Below are 20,398 nucleotides of genomic sequence, written 5' to 3' on the forward strand. Positions count from 1 at the left end.
CACCCACCCCATGATACCACCCTCCAACCCCACCACCAAGAGCACTGCCAGTGGGCTGCAGTAAGAATTTACTCACAGCCTTATACTAAGCAGGTGTCTTAGTTGGGGTTTCTATTGCTGCATTGACACACCATGACCAAAAAGCAAGTTGTGGAGGAACGGGTTTATTTGGCTTACATTTCCACAGTGTAGTCAGCATTGAAGGAAGCCTGGAAAAGAACTCGAACAGTGCAGGAACTAGGATGCAGGAGTTGATGCAGATGCTGGGCTCTCCCACATCAATCTGCTTTAGAAAATGTCCCATGCAGCTCTTCTGGGCAGCAGAGCCTGAAAGGTAGCCCCGCCCTTTGCCAGCTGTGGCACTCAGGTGAGCTGGCCCTACCCCTCACAAGGGCAGTGCTGGAGAGCTGGCCCTGGTGCACAGGTGCAGGAGAGTGGGTGGGCTGACCATCTCAGCTACCACCCAGGCCGAGGTCCAGGGTTTCAAGTTGGCTCACCCCAGTATCTACCCCAGAGATGAACTGCTGGAAGATGAGAGGGGCTGATCTTTAGAAGCATAGTTGCAGGATGTCCATGACACAGGACTACAATAAATAGGATGTCTGAAAGGGGTACAGAGGAGGATCCAGTATTGATAGTGTAGTAGAAGGCGGTACACTCGAACCCGACCAATAACTCACTGCAACAAACATTTGTAAGTAAAGATGTCTGAACTAAAGGGTATACTGTGTGACACACCACAGCTCCCATGGTAAGATTTTTTTTTAATGTTTATTTAGATTTTTGGGTTTTTTTTTTTTTTGGTTGTTGCTGTTGTTTTCTTTTGCAAGGAAGGTTGCAAGGGCAGAGAGCAGTTAGGGAGGGATGGGAAGATGATGTGAATTGGGGTGTAATTTACAAAGAACCAATAAAAAGTTAAACAAAAAAAAAGAAAAAAAAAATGTCCAGCAGACTTGGCTAAAGCCTGAACTATGAAAGACTTTTATTTTCTCAACTGAAGTCCACAGCAAGGAATGGTTGGTTGACAGCAGACCTCTACTGAGGAATCTTCACCAGTTAGATAGCTTCAGGGATGGGCAGGCTTGACCCACTTGTGGCCATGAAATGCTTCAGCTGTGACAGGCCAGAAGGATGGCATTGTTGAAGGCTCCAGGTGTTCCTTGAGAGCATCAGCTAATACATGACCAGTCAGTGGGCATGTGTGAACTCATTCACCAATGGTGCCAGAGCCTAGTTAGCCATCCATCAGGCCCTTGACCCATTCTTCTGTGGTAAACCTCTTCACACAGCTGTCTTCAACATGCCAGGAATCAGGCTCTGCAGCGAACACAGCACAGCAGAATCTCTCCACTCTGAGTGCACAGACATAGGAACACACAGCTCCAGGTCTGTGGACCTGGATGAATTTGCATGTGTACTTTATCTTCTCCTGCCCCTCACAGAAGTGAGTGACAGGCAGCTGTTGGATGCATTTGTCTATTTCACTCTCTAGATGATCAAGATCGCTCTTCTCTGCTTCAAAACCAATGATTTGCTGTTTGTTTCCATCCAAACCAATGAACAAATATCCCCCGTCAGTGTTTGCAAATGCAGAAACATGTCGAGGCATGAGCTCTTTAATGCGCTTCTGCAGCTGTTTCACTGAAAGCAGTGTAACTTCAACAAAAGTGGATCTGGAGAAGGGGAAGTCTTCCTGGTGCTGAAATTGTGTCTTGTTAAAAACTGCAGCAGCCAGGTCCTCCACGTGACTCTCTTCTTTTACTCCAGGGCAGACTCTGTGTTCAGGCAGCTCTGGTCCCACACAGGATCTCCCTCCAGTTTCTTTCAGGTCTTGGAGGAACTGGAGAGCAGCAGCAGCATTCACTTCAACCGAAGATGACATGCTTCTGGTGTACAAATTGGTTCTCAGCGTGCCAATCGGCAGCCCAAAGACGTCCAGGCTCCACGATTTTACAAAGATATAAAGGTAGCCTCCATGCTCCGTGAGGTCTAGGTGCCAATTAACAGATGGCAGACATTTACAAAGAGAGGCTTCCAAATCCAGTCCCAGTCCATCCCTGGTGAGGTTATAATCTTCATTTTCAATTTTAACCTTGATCAACCCACCTCCAGAGTTGAGGAGAGCACACACAGCTTGAGAGATGTTTTCATTCTCCCGTTTTCTGAGATGACGGCTCTTCATTTTCTTTCTATTCTTCTCCCCAAGTGTGAGTGCTCCTACATCTAGAACCAGTTGAGCACAGTCTGTTTCCAGATCAACAGTGATGGCCATTCCTCCAGCAGCCTTTGCGATTTCAAGCTGAATTTCTTTCCTGTAAAACAGACAGAGCCTTTAGAATGAGACCTAACCAGGAGAGAGCAAATCTATACTGTGGAGCCAACAGCACAATCTTTGGCTACATATGTTCCACAGGACCGGTCACCATGCATGTGGAGAAACAGTCCTTTTTCAGAGACTTTGCACTCATTAGCTGAACTTATATGCCTACAGGTTTTTCAGATGTGATGTTACAAGTGTAGTTAAGCCCTTTGAATTTTCAATCCCATTTTAATCTTCACTTATATCTTTTCGTCTTTGATATAGTATTCAGCCTCCTCTAAATAAACCCCAGTGGAATCTGTGTGACTTTCATCTTTTATGAAATATAGGCTTTAGTTATGCAATTTATTAGGATTTATTTATTTTTAGGTCTACTGATGTTTTACCTGCATGTCTGTCTTATGGACCATGTGCATGTAGTAGCCCTGGAGGCCAAAAGAGGGAATCAGATCCCTTGGAACAAGAGTTACAGGTGGTTGTAAGGGCCATGTGGGTGCTGGTATTGAAATCTTGTGTTCTGGAAGAGCAGTCGGTGCTCCTAATCACTGAGCCATCTTTCTAGCTCAGCTTTCAAATTATTCATAATTAGTATCCATTCTGTCTCTTTTGTAATTAGGCTATTTGTTTACCTTTGGCTGAGTGCATTATCTTCTTGGATATTAACCCTTTATCAGACTGTGCATTACAAATCTTTTCTCCCTCTGTAAATTGTCAGTGTTTTTTCATTGCTGTGCAAGAACAATCTAGTTTGATGGAATCACAGGTCTACCTTGATTTTTTTTTTTCTTGTGCTTTAGGAAACATCAGGACAAGTTTCTTCTCTGTTGCTGTGACAAATATCTCGACCAAAAGCAACTTTGGGTTGGAATAGGTTTAATTCCAGATCACCATCCACCACTGAGGAATGTCAAAGCAGGAAGTGGAAGGCAGGCCTACTTGCTATTCCACACAACATTACCTGTGACCAAAGAACTCACTTCCCGGCCAAAGAAATGTCCCAGGAACCATGGAGGATGTTGCTGGCTGGCTAGCTTCCTTCTGCTGTTCAGTTTTCCCTGCCTTGGGACTGGAGCTGCCCAAAGTGGTCTGGACCCTCCTACATCATTTAACAATCAGGACAGTCTCACACACGGACCAATCAGTTATAGGTAATCCCTCAACTGATGTACTCTTCCCAGATAATTCTAGGTTGGGTCCAGTTGACAGTAGAGCCGATCAAGGCCAAACAACCTTTTCCAAAACTTTGGCATAGAACTTTTCTTCTGTGTCTTTTCTTAGTAGTTTTTCTGTTTCTTACTCCCCCCCCCCCGCCCCTGGTCTTACATTTATATGTTTAATTCATTTTGTATTCAGCTTGTGTAATACGGTATAGGAAAAGGTCAAATCTCATTCTCTGCAAGTGAACATCACCTCAAGTTTCTGAACAACTTTGTCTACTGTCTAGGGTCTTGCCTTTCTCTGGAAGGAGATCCTGTTTATTTGCTTCCTGGTTTTGCATGGGCCTTGATTTCCTATTGTTCATAAGCCTTGTTGGTTTAGATTAAAACTGGCCAGTTAAGAAAGTAACTAGCTCTGCTAATCTTTCCAGGGCACCTCCATGCCTGTCTTTACTAATTAGCTGGGCATGCCCTCATCCTCAGCCTCAGCATGAAGTCAGCCTTAAGGTCTCTGTGGCTAGGGAGGTGGCTCTGTAGGTGTCGGGCCCCACAAGGCCCTGGCTAGAGGCCTAGTGTAACTTCCCAAGCCTAGCTTGAGTTTGGCGACCTGTCCTGGGACATGACTTCCTCATGAGTGACTCAGCACTACCACCTGACCTAGAATCGCCTCTGTCTAGTAACTGCTGAGGTGGCATCATCTCATTGGCCCGCTATCCTCACCCCATCCCCCCCATCACCCCAACCTATATAAGTTCATCCTGATGCAATAAAGTGAGTTCCTACTTCAACAAGACTCCAGGCCCAGTGTGTTTCTCTCTGGTGGACAGGAGGGGGACCGCTCGACACTCACCATCCCGCTCAGCCCCAGGGAGAGACCGGCTGTCCTGGTCCACCCTACCTGTCCCTCAGACTGACATGTAGGGAAAGTGTTTGTTGTGCAGCATGAGGACCTGAGTTTGGATTCCCAGCACCCACCTAAACAGCTGAGAATGACTGCATGTGCCTAACACCCCAATGTTGGTATCAAAGACAAGGGTCCCTGGGTCTAATTAACCAGGTAGTTCTTTCTTCTCAAATTATAGCACTGACTCTGGGGGAAATTCTTTCAGAAGGAAACTGGGGATTCGGGGTGTCTAGTCAGCTATGTTTGACAGGAAAGAGGATGACTTTCTTACTCTGCCACAATTGCAGGTTGGTAAGAAATAACAGAAAAGAGGGGACTGAGGTGGTTGAGCCATCCAGATGTGAGTCCATTTTCCTTAATACCCTGCCAGAGATCATCATTTCCAACTAAAAGGCTGCAAGGAACCTAGCATGATGTTGGTCATGGGAGGCTGATGTGGGCATTGTGAGCTTGAGGCATGCAGAACATATACAGTGAGTTAGAGGCCAGCCTGGGGTAAACACCAAGACCCTGTCTGCCTCCCTCCTCTCTAAAATACTAAACCAAAACCACAACCAAAGTAAAATGGAACTGAAGCAGCCTGTAGTGCCCAGAAGGGAACAGTTTCAGTTCTGCCCAGTTAGAAGCTGCAGACCCGCCCTGTTCCATGCACTGCTGAGCAGTCTCAGTTCCTCATTCTCTCCCAGCCCCTCCTCTCCAGCACCCTCCTTATCAGGACCTGTGCTAAGCCAACATCCCTGGGTCACTTTCCACATGGATAAGAGAACAAGCCACATCTCACACCAAAGTGCCAAAGGACAATACTCGTGTCCCCGGGAAATATGGAACTCAAGGGGGATGCAATACAGTCATAGTTAATGGAGTTCTGGGCTAGTCTGGGACACTGGCCTTCTCACTCCAAAACCTGTGACTAGGTTAAATTTTCAATGGTTCAAAATTCACTTCTTTTAAGCATGTTTCTGGGACACAATCCTTCAAAAACAAACAGGACCGTAAGCCACAAATCCAGGCATGTAAATTCATTAACCTCTTTGTAACTTTAGGTCTGGTTTACAAAACAGATTCCCTGTCCCCACTCCGAAATTGTAGTGTTGACTGGAGACAATTCTCTGAGACTTTGACTTGGGATTTAAGGTGTCTTGTTAGCTGTCTTCAGAAGGAAAGAACATGGCACTCAGATGCCAGGGCTCAGACTGGCAGGAAAACACACTGGGACAGGAGCAGGAGCTGCCTCTTGGAGAAGAATGAGACATGCTCCTCTGTGCTCCTCTGAGGTGCTTTGCATTTGGTCTGGAGAGCCTTGTAAGCTTTCTGGGCTCTAGTACACTTACTTGCTTTCTCATCTAGAACACTGTTCCTGCCTGCCTGGTGGACACGTTTACCCAACTTCCCACAGGATCAGGAAAATCCATGAGAAATGGGAAGCCTCAAGGGGCTCTGGAGAGCAGGAGGAGCCTGATCCACTCACACCATCTCCTGTCTGCCTCACTAGTACAGGCTCAGACCAAGCAGAACCTGAGCTCTCTTCCTGGACTCTTAAGCCCTCCTGCCTCCTCCCCCAGCAAACAAAGGCATTTGCTGGCACCCACAGCTCACCAGGTGCCCTAGTCCTCCACAGCCTGGACTTTGTCAAAATGGTCTATGAAGACTCCAAGGGGCCAAGATTCCTAATAGAAACCTAAACTAACCAAGTTCCCCTGAGAGACAATGTTTGTACTGATGTCCCCTTATAATCCCAGAGACACTAGACTGTACCCGGGGATGGAAGTGAAGGACAGAAAGGGCAGGAGGGGTTGAAGCTTGAGGAGGCTGGAATGAAGTGGTCACTTACCCATGAGCACTGAGGTTGTCTAGCTGCTTTGTTTGAAGTGCAAGGCTCATGCCTGCTCCCAGTCAGCCCCCTGTTGAGCAGACTGCTTCTGTCTCAGCTCTGGTGTCCTACTGCAAACTTGAGAACTGCTTGTCTTTCACCAGCCCACCCTCAGTCCAGGAAGTGAAACTGCATAGTGGAAGCCAGAAGGCGCCCAAGGCGTTTTCTATTGGTCAGAATGAAACACAGGCTCATAGCCGAGTAACCAGACCTTTTCATAGCCATTGCAACTGGCATTCCCAGAGCAGCAGGGCTGTCCCTTTACTCAAAAGAGCAGGTGGCCCTGTTAATGCCCCTGGAGTCACTTCAGCCCAGGGTTTAAGACATTCAGTACTGCTCCACCGGAAATGTAAATAGGTGAGACGCCCTGTTGGTGCTGCCCATCTGGGGAGACAAGTTTCTATGGGATTCCCAGGGCTATGTAATGTGATCACCCCTCCTGACATTTTGTTATAGTAATACTTCCCAAATTTGTTATATCGAAAACCGGCCTGAAGAAACTGATTGTGGTTTTGAGCACATATGAACTGGGCAAAATATTCAGGTTTTTTGATACATTTTCCTAATGTGCTATGCTCATGCTCTGCCCACCTGCAGCCTCTCCTACCCTATTTTTCCTAAGAAACAACAGCCTTGGAAAGGCAAGGGCCCCAGAAATGTTCAGCTTACTGAGGCATCTCTGCTGTGAATCGCTTTGTCTGGGAGCGCCCCAAACCCCACTCTTGACTCTACTGCCTATTAAAAGTGCAGCCCAGAATCCCACTGTCCTTCCAGCCTAGTCCTCCAGAACCAGGGCTCATCCACATGTGCTGAGCTTCATCTCCTGTCACCACCAGGCCAGATCTGAGGACATTGCTTCACAGGCCTTAAGAGTCTTTTCTTTAATCTCTAATTTAAGAAAGAACAGGAAGGTGGGGCTTTCCCAGGGAGGCAAAAAGCAATTATGAAGAAACCATGTGCAGAGCATGAGGGAGGATATTTTGATCTATACCCAGAGAGTGAGCAAAGACAGAAATCCCCCTCTGTGCTCAGGGTGTCAGGAGGTGGGGAGGAGGTAGCTAAGGAGAGTGAGTCAGTGAACCCAGCCAGTGAGCCTCCTCCACACCAAGTCAGAGCCTTGTGAGCACAAATGCACCCTCCCCCTTCCTAGGAAAGGAAAGTCCTAGGGTCAGCACTAGGGCCAGGGCAAGCCAATGATGAGGGCTTTGGGATTCTCAGGGAGGAAGGGAAGAGGGTGGAAACACTGGCAGAACCAGGGAGGAGCGGCCTCTAGAGGAAGCAGCTGGAAAAAGAGGTGCCAGTGCTTGTGGTGTGTGTGCCTCAAATCTCTCCAGTGAAGCCTTCTCCTTCTTCTCTCCTTCCCTTCCCCTCATCCCTCTCCCCTGTCCCCCTAGCTTCTCCTCAATCATTCCTCAGAGTCCAGGTCACAAAGTCAGAAAAAAGAACTCCACAGCTCAGGGGGTGGAAGAGACTTCAGATTAGAGCTGCAGGAAACTGTAGAAGAGCCTGATGAAGTCCAGAGTGTGATGCCCAGGCTCAAGGACGTACCCAGTCAGTCATGAGAGCTCGAAGGCAGAACAAACTCTGCCAACCATTGTTTCAGAATAGACCAATAGTCATCTCCAAGCCCCCGGATGTCAGCCATCTACAAGTGTCCGCACTGGATCAGGTAGGGGAGAAGAGATGACAGGTGATCTCACCAGAAACAAAGCTACAGAAATTGGATTATCAAAGCCATGTTACATTGTTTCAAAAATAAAATTCTCTCTGAAGACTTGAATCTGAATCCCTGTGAGTCCACATGTATTGTCCATGGAAATCCAAAGGAAATCTGGAAGGGATGTGAGGAAGAGTGCAAGTCAAACAGAGCAAAGAGACCAGGGAGAGGCAGAGTGAACATCTGGAGAGCTGCTCCAGGGTTTAGACCACTCCCATGCAGGTGCACCTGAGACAGAAGGGTTCGTTGAAGATGGTGTTTGGCCTAAGACCCTGAGGAACTCCTAGGTTCCTGATGTGGATGATGAGGGGTGTGAAATAGAAGATGAGGAGGAGGATGGAGGATGGAGAGATGAGGATGAGGGTAAAGAAGAAGAGGATGGAGAAGATAAGCTGTAGGAAAGAAGGCTGATGGATTCCCACCTTCTTTATTGTTTTGTGTTTTTCTTACTCCCTTGGAACAAGTTACAGCCTCTGCCTCACCCCATAGTGCTCATGGTTGTTCAGTCTCAAACCTGGCTAACTGAGGTACCTATTAGCACATTAAAGCTGGCCTCCAGGTTCTTCCAACATCCCTCAGTCCCTACCTATTACAGGGTCCTGGCTGGAATACCCTGCCACTACTCCAATATTCTCCAACCCAGGTTTCTGGGCTGGGCTTCCTTTCCCCCAGCTTCTCTAATTCCTGTGTAACCCAGCCATGCTGGCTATTCCAGCCCTTTTGCCCTTTTGGCCTCTTGGTAATCTGACCTCCTGGCTGCTTGCCTCCTGGCTCTCCTAGCTCAGTCTGCCAGTCATGTCCTCTCTGGACCCTTCCAGATGCTTCTGGCTTTTTTCTCCCTCCCATCTACTGTAAACCTTCTCTTCCACCATACCTAGGAGCAGTCATGTCCGCTTCTAAGTTCTTTTTTTCATTCACCAAACCTGTCTTTAGATCTTTCCTCTCTTTTCAAGGTTTATCCACTTACTTTGTAGAGGAATACTTTGAGCAGAATCCAGTGTCGACAGTACCTCCACACTTGTCTATTACTAATTCATTTTTACCCTTTTTTTCCTTGGGGTGGAGGCCTGAACAGAATATACATCACTTGGCTCTTGAGGGATTAACAAGGACATAACATTCTGGTCCACTCTCTGTTGAAAACTGGAGAGTGTTGGGCCCCTGTGTATTTGTCGTGTACAGTGTTAGGTTCAAAGGAAACTTCAGTTCCCCACACTCCAAAAGCCACTCCAAATAGTGAGAAATGAGCTCAACCTAGACTATAGAAGGATTTCTGGCAATTAGATAAAAGCCAGCATTCCTGGGAAATTGGTGAAGTCAGTTTCTGTGAACCAAAGGCTAGTTTCAAAAAAAACTGATGACAACTTATGTTGGAGAGGATGTGGAGCAAGGGGAACACTCCTGCACTGCTGGTGGAAGTACAAACTTGTAGAGCCACTTTGGAAATCAGTATGGTGACTCCTTAGAAAATTGGGAATCCATCTACCTCAAGATCCAATGATACCACTCTTGGGCATACACCCAAGAGATGCTCAATGATACCACAAGGACACTTATTCAGCTATGTTCATAGCAGCATTATTTGTAATAGCCAGAACCTGGAAAAAACCTAGATGCCCCACAACCAAAGAATGAATAAAGAAAATGTGGTACATACACACAATGGAGTATTACCCAGCTGTAAAAAACAATGGCACCCCATGGGGAGTCACCAGAGCTCAGCACACTGAGCCTAGGCAGGTCCAAGCCCCTTCCCACTGCACCAAGGCTGTGCAAGGGAATGTGGGGATGCAGGGTGGCTTGGGAAAGAGGGCTAGGGGTGGGAGGAAGGAGGAGTGGGCATCTGTGGATAGTATGTGGAGTGAGTAGAAAATTGCTTAATAAAGAAAAATTTATAAAAACGGCATCATGTAATTTGCAGGCAAATGGATGGAACCAGAAAATATCATCCTGAGTGAGCTAACCCAGACTCAGAAAGACAAACATGGTACGTTCTCACTCATAAGTAGGTACTAGATGTAAAGCAAAGGATAATCAGACTACAACTCCCAACTCCAGAAGAGCTAGGAAACAAGGAAGACCATAAGAGGGATGCATGGATTGATTTGGGAAGGGGAAACAGAAGAGATCTCCATGAATAAACTGAGGATGGGGTGGGGGAAGAGGAGAGATGATGGAGGATGAGAACATGAGGGAACATCATGGTTGGTCTGGGGGAGAGTCAGAATGGAAGAGCAAGGAAAGAGATATCTTGATAGAGGGAGACATTATGGGGTAAGGGAGAAACCTGGTGCTAGGAAAATTCCCAGAAATCCACGAGGATGACCACAGATAGAGTTCTAGAAATGATGAAGAGGGTGCCTGAGCTGGCCTACACTGGTAATCAGGTTGGTGAATACCCTAACTGTCATCATAGAGCCTTCATCCAGTAACTGGGGGGAGCAGATGCAGAGATTCACAGGCAACCACGAGGAGGAGGTCTGGGTATTGAGTCGAAGAGAGCGAAAAGGGATTATTTCAGCAAAGTGTGGGGAGTTTGGGGGGGGGGGTGTCAAGATCATGATGAGGACATCTACAGAGACAACTGAACCTAGCTCATAGGAACTCACGAACTTTAGACCAACAGCTCTGGAACCTACATGGGATCAGACTAGGCCTTCTGAATATAGGAGACAGTTGTAGAGTTTGGTCTGTTTGAGGTGCCCCTGGCAGTGGGATCATTGTGCATGAGTTGACTTTCTGGAGCCTATTACCTATGGTCAGAGGCCTTGCTTAACCTTGATACAGGAGGAATAGACTAGGTCCTGCCTTAACTGTGTATACCAGGCTTTTCTGCCCCGCCATGGGAGGCCTTAATTTGTTGGAGTTCAGCATGGGGGAACGGTCAAGGAAGGGAAGGCTGGGAGGGAACAGGAGGAGGGATGAGAGGGAGAATCCATGGTTTGTATGTTAAATGAATAAAAGTATTTTTTAAGGCCGGGCGGTGGTGGCGCACGCCTTTAATCCCAGCACTTGGGAGACAGAGGCAGGCGGATCTCTGTGAGTTTGAGGCCAGCCTGGTTTCCAAAGCGAGTTCCAGGAAAGGCGCAAAGCTACACAGAGAAACCCTGTCTCAAAAAACCAAAAAAAAAAAATTATTTTTTAATAAAAAAGAAGAAATAAAATTAAACACCTCATCCTAACACAGGGTTCCCCCTCCCCTTTACCTTTATAAACCATTTGCCTATGTACCATGTGTTTCTGCCCTCTATCCAGAGGATGTCCCTTGTTTCTCCTGGACAAATACCTCTCCACCTTTTCCTTTTCTCCTTCCTTTATTCTCCATTGTCCCCTATCTCCTTCACCAGTGCATCCTAGCCCATTCTAATACAGATCTAAATCTAAATCTAAATCTAAATCCAAGTCTCTCTTTTCCTCCTCCTAAAAGTTACCCATGAATACTGGGGTGGGGGGGTGCAAGCCTTTAATCCCAGCACTCTGGAGGCACAGCAAGGCGGATCTCTGTGAGTTCGAGGCCAGCCTGGTCTACAGAGGGAGATCCAAGACAGGCACTAAAACTACAAGGAGAAACTCTGTCTCAAAAAAAAAAAAAAAATTACTCCTGCAAGGTGATTTGCTGCACTTTTCTGCCTGAGTCAGAAATCAGTCACTGTAACTTAACTTTTCTGCCCCCACTTAAGAAAGGATCTCTGAGTGAAAACAGGTGTTTGGCTGTGGTTTATGCCTAATCTGGAGTCCGAGTTTCAGAGAAAAAATTCAATCTACTTCAAAAAGTGTTACAGTAGAGGTCTTTAGTATAGTACATCTTTTCAAGCATTCACAGTGGCTATATGTTGATTCCTCAAAGCCAGTTTCTCTCCAAGACTTGCCTTGGCAGGTACTGTAAAGAGCTGGTTCTCACTGGTTAGGTCCTACTGTATTGGCTCTGTTTGTTCTAAAGGAAAGAATTAATATGGGACACAGAGCGAGGGCTTGGAAAATGAGCATTGTTGTTGATCAGGAGATGGACTATGCAGAACTGGTTCTCTCTGCAGGAGAAATGACACTAGGAGAGAAGAATAGGAAGTCAATGAAAGACCCTCAAATGAGAAGAAGACAGGCCCAAAATATCTCACAGGCTGTGTGTATACTACTGAATTCGGGAGGGGGTGTGGTCAAGGCTCACCTTAAGAATTCCAATTACAGCTTGACCAGAAAAGAATAGAGCTGGATTTGGAAAACTCTTTTGGTGATATTCTTCCATTTCCTCATAAATACCTACACTACAGGCAGAACAAAGGCTACTTTTTTATATTTGTGAGACCATGGATCCGCAATATCTCTGGTCAGCGTGACCTTACATTAAAAATAAATTTTTATATGAGAAGTTTGCCATCCTCATTTGAACTGTAAGCACCTGATGTAGTTTGGTTCCTCAAAGCCATGAAGGATGCTGAACTGAGGTCAAGTTCAAGACAATGTTTGCATGGATCATTTGACTCTGAGAAATTAAAACTAGGACATCTTGATACGCTTTTTAACAAGGAAAAGTTGACCCTGGAGGAGCCATTCTATTTCCCTAAATCAAAACATACAGAGGTTAAAATGTCCCCTAAAGAAAAAGATTATAGAGATTCTCCCTAAAACTGTTTCTGCACTTGCAAACACTGCCAGGGGATATTTGTTCATTGGTTTACATGGGGAAAAACAGCAAATCATTGGTTTTGAAGCAGAGAAGAGCGATCTTGTGCATCTAGAGCGTGTAATAGAGAAGTGCATCCAACAGCTGCCTGCCATTCACTTCTGTGAGGAGCAGGAGAAGATAAAGTACACATGCAAATTCATCCAGGTCCACAGACCTGGAGCTGTGTGTTCCTATGTCTGTGCACTGAGAGTGGAGAGATTCTGCTGTGCTGTGTTCACTGCAGAGCCCGATTCCTGGCATGTAGAAGACAGCTGTGTGAAGAGGCTTACTTCAGAGGAATGGGTCAAGCTCCAGGTGGATTCCGCACCATTTTGAGGAAAGAGGAAGGGGATTAGCAATCACTTGTCATTTACTCTGGAGGTTGGAAGATGGCTTTCTGGGATTTTAGTAACATCAACACTCCTCATGTCAGGGTTTCTCTCTGTGTAGCCCTGGCTGTCCTAGAACTTATGACCAGACTGGCCTCATATTCACAGAGATCTGCCTCCTTTTCCTCCCAAGTGCTAAGATTAAAGACATGAGACACCATCTTGTAATAAAAATGACAATCTTACCAAAAGCAACCTGTGTGTGTGTTTGTGTTTGTATTTTTTTGCGACGTTAAGTTCATTTGTTTGTAATCGAGTCTTACTCTGTAGCTCAGACGGGCATGGAACTTACTATGTAGTTCAGCAGGCTGGCCTTAAATTTGTGGCTTTTTTCCTGCATCATTTCCCAAGTGCTGCTAATTCCAACAGTTTCTCATCTCTTTTTCTTTTCCATATTCAATAATCTGACCTGGGTTCTAGGAAATGTAGCTTCATGTGTGCACTGGAATATCAGGTAAATAAACCTCTTCTCCTCCAACCTTCCTTCATTTGGTGCCACTTAGCAACAAGTGCTCTTTGGGCTGTAAGATAGGGACTTTCACTGGACTCCTGTTTGTGCCACCCAGTGGCTAGAACTAATAACTGCATCCTGAAAAGCGCAGGGCAATCATGAATAAAGGCATCATGGGTATGTCACAACAAAGGCCAGGTGTATATTACTGCCCAGTAGGAAAATACTTCCTAACAGGCAAAGACGGTTCCACTGTAAGTCTCATTTTCTAAATGACTTTAATAGAAGGGGTGAGGGTATATTCCAAGGGTTACAGCCATGGACTCTGCAGATGGTGTTCTGGAGATTTTCAAGGATCTTCCTCAAGTCGTTCATCCTCACCAGTGTGATGGAAATGAAGTATCAACAGTGCAGGACATAGGTCCTTATAAACCTCTAGAAGATTCCAACACCCTGCTGAGAGGACATTGAAGTAGAGGGCTCATGAACCAGGCCTACAGGAATATTAGTAGTTTCTTATAGGATAACTATGCTTGAGCATGCCTATGTCTAGGACTATGTCAAGAAGGAGTCATAGGTTTTTGGATTTATAGATTCAACTTTACTAGATTGAAAAAGTCTCTCCAGGCTGGTCAGTGGTAGCACATGACTTTAATGCCAGCAGTCAGGTTGCAGAGGCAGATGGATCTATGTGAGTTGGAGGCCAGCCTGGTCTAGAGAGTTCCAGCACAGTCAGGGCTACACAGATAAACCCTGTCTTGAACCCCACCCCAGAGAAAAAGAAAAAAAACACAAAGAAACAGTCTTACTATGTTGACCAGGGAGGGGCCTTAACTCAGTGATCTGCCTGCCACTACTTCCTGGGTGCTGGGACTAAAAAGTGTTTGTCACTAGGCCAGACTTCCCCTTTCTTATCTCCTTTTTTTTTTAAAAGATGTATTTATTTATTTTTTTGTGTAAGATGGCTCTGGGTTTAAAGGTGCCTACCACGAAGCCCAAGACCTGAGTTCCATCCTTCTTTGGGACTTACATGGTACAGACTTGTAACTTCTGTTACAAGTTGTCCTCTGAACTCCACAGCACATAGCATGATTCCCAACCCTACACAAAATAAAAATTTTAAATATAATTTTTAAAGGATTGAATTTTTTAATTTGTGTATATGTGTTTGCCTGCATGAGTTTGTGTGTACTATGTATATGCAAGAACCCCTGGGGGCCAGAAGATACCGTGGAACTGGACTTAGAGATGGTTGTGAGACATCCAGTGGGTGCTGGAACCGAACCCAGGGCCTCTGCAAAAGCATCAAGCACTGCTCACCACCCTCTAGATCCTGGGTCACTGTCTGATGTGCACTTCACTTCTTTTGTTTGTGTGTGTGAGACAAGGTCTCATTTAGCCTGTACCAGCCTCCAAATAACAACAGCCAAGGATGGGCTAGAACTCCTCATCCTCCTGCCTCCACTTCTGGAGTACAAGTTCAAGATCAACTGTCACTCGAATTCTACTTTCTTTTAATAGTAAAAACCCAGAGCCAGATATCAGAGAAAATGCTGAAACATCAGAGAGACAAAGGAGCAAGTCACAGCTAACTTTCCCCTTGCCAACTCCTCAGCTGAAAGGGGGAGATCCTGTTTCTATGAATACTCAGACTGACTGGACTGAGATCCTGTCTCCACCTGCCTCATATTTCTTTCTCCAGCTCTCTAGAGCTGGGATTAAAGGTGTGAACTACCACCACTGCCTAGCTCTGTTTCTCTTTTAGACTGGTTCAATCTCATATAGCCCAGGGTGGCCTGAAACCTCAGGCAAGCTTTATTTGCTAGAGTACAAACAAAATATCACATTTATTGCTTTTTTGTATAATAAAATATAATTTATTTAGAACTAACATAAGAATATACACAGACTTTGCGTCTTCAAGTAACCATTTGGTATCATAGGGGCTTTATGATCATGAGGCCTTAAGTCTCTTGGAGTATTAGAATTACTATTTTGGACTCTGTCCCTTTTTTAGGCAAATCTCTTTCTTTCTTGGCTCACTTTTCTGTCCAGATGAAGAATGTTTACTCAATGAGGGAGTCCTTCCTTCTTCCTAACTCCCTTCTCCCATCTCTGCTCTGAACGGGAATCCTCTCCGCTGTCACAGTCCATTTTCTTGTCTCTACTGGGAGTGAAGTCTTTCTTGGAGGAACCATGAAGGGATTCATCTTAGCTGAGGTCCTAGTCTCTTTGGAAGTCTGAGACAGATTCTTAGAATTTCCCTGTTCACTCAGACATTCCTTGGTGCTTTCCATCTCTGGCAAGGTGCTGCTCTTCCTCTTGTCAGAGATTTCCATTTCTAGCACTGAGTGATCCCTGTCTTTGGTTCTCCCCTTCTCATTGGACACAAAGACTGTTGAGCTTCTTACCTCATGGCTCACATTTTTATGAGCTTCTGTATTTTCTCTGACTGCTCCCTTTTTTTCCTCAGTGTACTTGACTAGATATGATGGCCTAGTAGCAATCTATTTTATAATATATAAACTGTGTATAGTTTATAATATATAAACCGTGTATAGATTGTGTGAATGTCACATCTTCTTCTTCAGAATTGAAGTCATCTTGATCCCATTCAGACTGAGGAACCTGGATAATTATAACATCTTCAGCAGGAGCTGTATTATCATTGTTCTACTCCTCCATAGGTTTAATGACTATTCTCTCTGTATCTGTATTGTCTTCAGATTTTCACACAGGACTGCCTCCAGTTGAGCTTGCTTGTGCTGCTGTAATCCAAAAACCTAGAGCTGGAGCCTTCAGTCCCAGCTACTTTCCTCTTGGCCTTTCCCTTGAAGTTTTCCTCTTTAATTTTGCTACACACTGACTGCACTTCTTCAGAGGGTTCCTTCGAAGTAGATGTATTTTCTGCAGTTCCAATTTTTTTCCCAGTTTCTGTGTTGAGTTTGATGGTTTTGGCTAGGGCAGTTGATGATACAAGCATGTCCTTTTCTGGGGTCCTTTCTAGTTTTTTAACATCCCCTTCTATTTTCTGCTTTGGTGACAGTTTGACTATTACAGCTCCTTCTACTTCAGAGATTTTCATGGACGATGACTCAAAATTTTTACCTACATTCTTTTGTTTAGTTTTTCTCTTTCTTTGCTTTTTCTTGCCACCAAGTACATGATGTGTCTCAGGCTTCTTGGCCTATTCATTCTTATTGGCTGGCTTTCATAATTTCATGCCCCTGGAAAAGTCCTTTTTCACCAGCTCCTCCTTGACTGGCTTTGACTCCTAAAGTCCATCCCAGATTTAGAGTGGATTTTTTGGGATTTCCAGTGATGTTGTCATCCTTCTGATGATTTACAGAGTCAATAGTTGGAGCCTCATCTAGGGTTTTTTAAGTTGGTGTTCACACACTCATCTTCAGTAAAAAAGGAGTTAGACACCAGGATATATAAGACTCTTATTTAAAAAATAATTTTTGATATCTAGCTCTAATGCTAGGATACACAAAGGGAACAACTAAAAGCATTTGTGACAAGTCAGGCACAATACCACTGTGGCAATGCTTTGCAAAAAGTGAAATGGAAGAAACAGCCCCATAGGATAGAAAGTGGACTGCAGAACTTGCCGTGTGTATCAAATATCCAAAAGGAGTGGAAATAAGCAAAAATGAAAACACAAGCAAACAAAACAGTACACCGGGGTCATGAGATGTTTAGGAGCTTTTTATTTTTAGTTCTCCATCTCTCAAGCTGATAGGATCACGTTCCGTTGCCCTCTTTTAACAATGTTTTTGTTAAAATAGACAGTATCACATGCTAGGCTAGGTGCTGCCCTCAAGACACCCGGTCCAAGAAACTGGTCTCAAGGATATCCTGCCATCACTCCCAATACAGCTCCAAGATCAGAGTTTCATAGAGTCAGTCTTTGCAGCCTGCTCTTTGGCTTTTTGAAGGGGAGGTTCAGACCTAGGAGAGTTTTCACACTCCCCATCCACCTACTCTCGGGGTCCTTTAGAAGGTTTGAAAACATTTTCTTTCTTGGCTGTAGCAGACAGGTCCCTTTTCCGTTTGGTGTTCTCTCTGCGATGGTGACTCTCTCTGCATGGAAAGCTTTCCTGGATAGTTGCCGCCTCGATTTCTGTGTCTGTGACTTTGTCCAGGAGCTCAGTGTGCTCTGGGCTCCCTTGTAAAGGGTGAATTGCTGATATTAAGAGGTGAAAGTCTCTATGGAGACAAGTCTTCTCTGGTAGCTGAGGGTCTAGCCTGTGCCCCCACAGCATCCCCTCGGTAGTCCTTGTTGTACCACTGTCGGTAGGCATTTCCCCTCCCATTCCCAGGAGCGTTCTTTCTCAAAGAGGTCTCTAAGGTCCACGACGATGATGACGAAGCCGCCGCCGCCGCCGCTGCCGCCGCCACCGCTCTGCCCTTAATAGGTTTTGATGTCACAGGGAGTGGACCTTCTCTGAGGAGATCTTGAGCGTGAACGATAACGTCTGTATGGAGGGGACCTTGACCTAGGTCCATGACATCGTCGAGACCTGGACCCTGAAGCGTGAGGACGGCTCTCGCCTCTGCCTCTCCTGGGGTAGCGAGGTGATGGCGAAGAGAAGCCAGAGTGTGGGCGGCTGGAGGATCCAGAGGAAGAGCTTGGCCGTGTGGAGCCAGATCTTGACTCGGAGGAAGAAGCAAAGGGACTTCTTGAATCCGATGAACCAGCACAGGGAGATTTAGACCTGGAAAAGGAGTGCCCTCGCTTGCTCTGAATCTTTTCGTACCCCGACAACGCCTCAAGAAAGCCATTGGTAAACTCATCTAGCCTGGACTTTTCTTCTCCTCTTCCCTCAGTCGTCGTTGCTCTCTATAGAATTCTTCCCTGGACAAAAGCCGTGTTGCTGTTGTAGGCATGGGGTTTGGGTGAGCAGTCTGCACTCGTGGCGACCATACCAAAGGTTTCCATATAGTGGCAGGAGCTGGTGGAATCCCTGGGCAAGGGACACTATGTCCTGAAGGCTGGGGCTGCTCAGGAGGGAAGCCAGGAGAGAAGTGTGGGGGAGGTACACCTGGAGGAAGGGGCCCAGAGACTGGAGTGGCTGCCAGGGATGGGCCTTGAGCCCTCTGGGGTCTTGGGCTGTGCTGTGGCCGCCTGCGCTCTGTGCTCCTGGAACAACTTCCTTCCCCTCTTCTGACTTGCCGTGGTGGAGGAACCAGACAGCCAAGCTCGCTGAAATGTCCCCAACCTGGTGGTCCACCAGCTGCAGGAGCAGCAGCATTTTTGCTGACCGGACCAGTTGTGGGGATCCACTGGTCCTGCAATGATGACTGTGCCAAGCGAGACGGAGTGGCAAGGACAGGCACCTCTTTGTGACCCTTTTCCTCAGTAAGAGCAGCAGTTGCAACTGAGGAGGCTCCCTTGGAATGTTCTGGTTCCACCGCTGCGGCTGGCGATAATTTATCACCCGAATCCCGAAAAGGGCCATCTGACTTTTCCGAATGGACTGGTCCAGACACTGTCGCAGTCAAACCAGGTAGAGGAGCTGGGACAGAGGGTGCGGTTCCGGGCACAGAGGGAGCCAAGGGGGACGGACTTGAAGTTAAGGAAGACACAGAGGGAGCTGGGAGTGCTGAGGAAGACGTCACTGGGATCCGCAGAGGATCCTGCTGTCTCCGGACCCCAGGTCCCACCAGAGGCTGCCGGCTCCTCTGAATCAGCGGTCTCCGTGGTGGTATTGGGGGTGGGGGTGGAGGGAAGTGTTTGCCAGCTCCTTTGGTATAGCCAGTTCCATTTTCGAAGTTAGTAACAGCCTGTCTTAAACACTTGTTGGCAGTTAAAGCATCCGGAGAAACATGGTTCTGATGACATGTTGGACACGTATGTTCATCTGATTCCAGGAGTGCTGTCCTAATGCATTCATCACAGTAACTGTGTCCACAGCAGGGAATGATAGCAGCATCCACCATGATGTCCTTGCAGATGAGGCACAGGAGCTCCTCCGGAATAGCATTTTCTTCTTCTGGTGAAGATGAAGACGACGGCGGCGGCCGTTCATCTGGTAAGAAGGCTGGCTTCTCTTTCTTCCCGATCCCATAGGCCTCTGCATCTAGGGTTGGTATTGCGTATTTTCCAGTGCTCGTGAGCATTGCACCCTTCGTGTGAGCATCTTTCACCTCAGTCAGAAAACTGGTAGGAATTCCAGTGCTCCTTCTCATTCTCCCGCCAGATTCAAAGTTCTTATCCCCGTTTGTGGGGCAACTCTTAATATGATGACCAGGGACACCACAACGAAAACAGGTATAAGACGGAGGTGGTGGACCCAGAGGTTTCTTCAGGGAACCGATTGGGTCGTATTCACGGCCACATTGCAACATCATCGCTTTGATTTTCTCTTCCTCCGAAGCATTGGCTTCAGCCAGATTGGCAGTCTCTGTCAGCTGGGCCAGAGAAATAGACCCAGAAGAGTCATCACATGCAGCCTGTGTGGTTCCCATCGCTGGTTCAGTTCCACTTGGAGCGTGTGTCTTCCTTGCCGACTTCACGCCTCCACTGGGAACTCTTCTGACAATCACAGATGAGTAGTTAGGAACTGGCGCACTGCCATCAGTATACTCTTCTTCAGTCTCTGCGTTGAAGATCCGCAGATCGCTATTGGCAGCTTTCAGTTTTTCTCTGCCCATAATCTGCTTCTTTAAGTCGCAGAGGGAGATATGGAGCCCATCGAAGACGATCATGTCATAGTTGAGTTTAGAGGAAAATTTATAGTGCACACAGGGCATGGTGGCAGAGGATTCTGTGGGCTGGGCGCCGCTCTGAACCCTGGCGTTTGCAGCTGGGTCTCAAGTCCACCCCGGGACCTTGATTGAACTCCTGTCTTCAGAGATGCTGCCTCAGAAGAGAGCCAGCTCCCTCGTGGGGTACAGAGAGAGACTCTTATCTTGGGGTCC

The 20,398-nt window shown here is 46.5% G+C and overlaps 1 protein-coding gene and 1 pseudogene across 1 annotated transcript; both read right to left on the minus strand.

Moving 5' to 3' along the window:
- Window positions 1–872: 872 nt before the first annotated feature.
- Window positions 873–6,338, minus strand: LOC131917502 (schlafen family member 2-like). The gene is made up of 2 exons (XM_059271347.1): window positions 6,213–6,338; window positions 873–2,312 (listed from the first exon to the last, which is right to left on the minus strand). Exons 1-2 carry the CDS (start codon window positions 6,260–6,262, stop codon window positions 1,235–1,237), a joined length of 1,128 nt encoding a protein of 375 aa, XP_059127330.1. The 5' UTR covers window positions 6,263–6,338; the 3' UTR covers window positions 873–1,234.
- Window positions 6,339–6,362: 24 nt separating this feature from the next.
- Window positions 6,363–20,230, minus strand: LOC131917047 (E3 ubiquitin-protein ligase RBBP6-like; annotated as a pseudogene).
- Window positions 20,231–20,398: the final 168 nt, after the last annotated feature.

The sequence above is a fragment of the Peromyscus eremicus genome, chromosome 8a, assembly GCF_949786415.1.
Source record: "Peromyscus eremicus chromosome 8a, PerEre_H2_v1, whole genome shotgun sequence".
Taxonomy (NCBI): domain Eukaryota; kingdom Metazoa; phylum Chordata; class Mammalia; order Rodentia; family Cricetidae; genus Peromyscus; species Peromyscus eremicus.

Excerpts from the sequence above, each read along its gene's own strand:
- LOC131917502 (XM_059271347.1), bottom strand. The coding sequence starts at position 6,262 with ATGAGCCTTGCACTTCAAACAAAGCAGCTAGACAACCTCAGTGCTCAT. Across the intron at positions 2,313-6,212 it reads GACAACCTCAGTGCTCATGG|GAAAGAAATTCAGCTTGAAA; the intron begins GTAAGTGACCAC and ends TCTGTTTTACAG.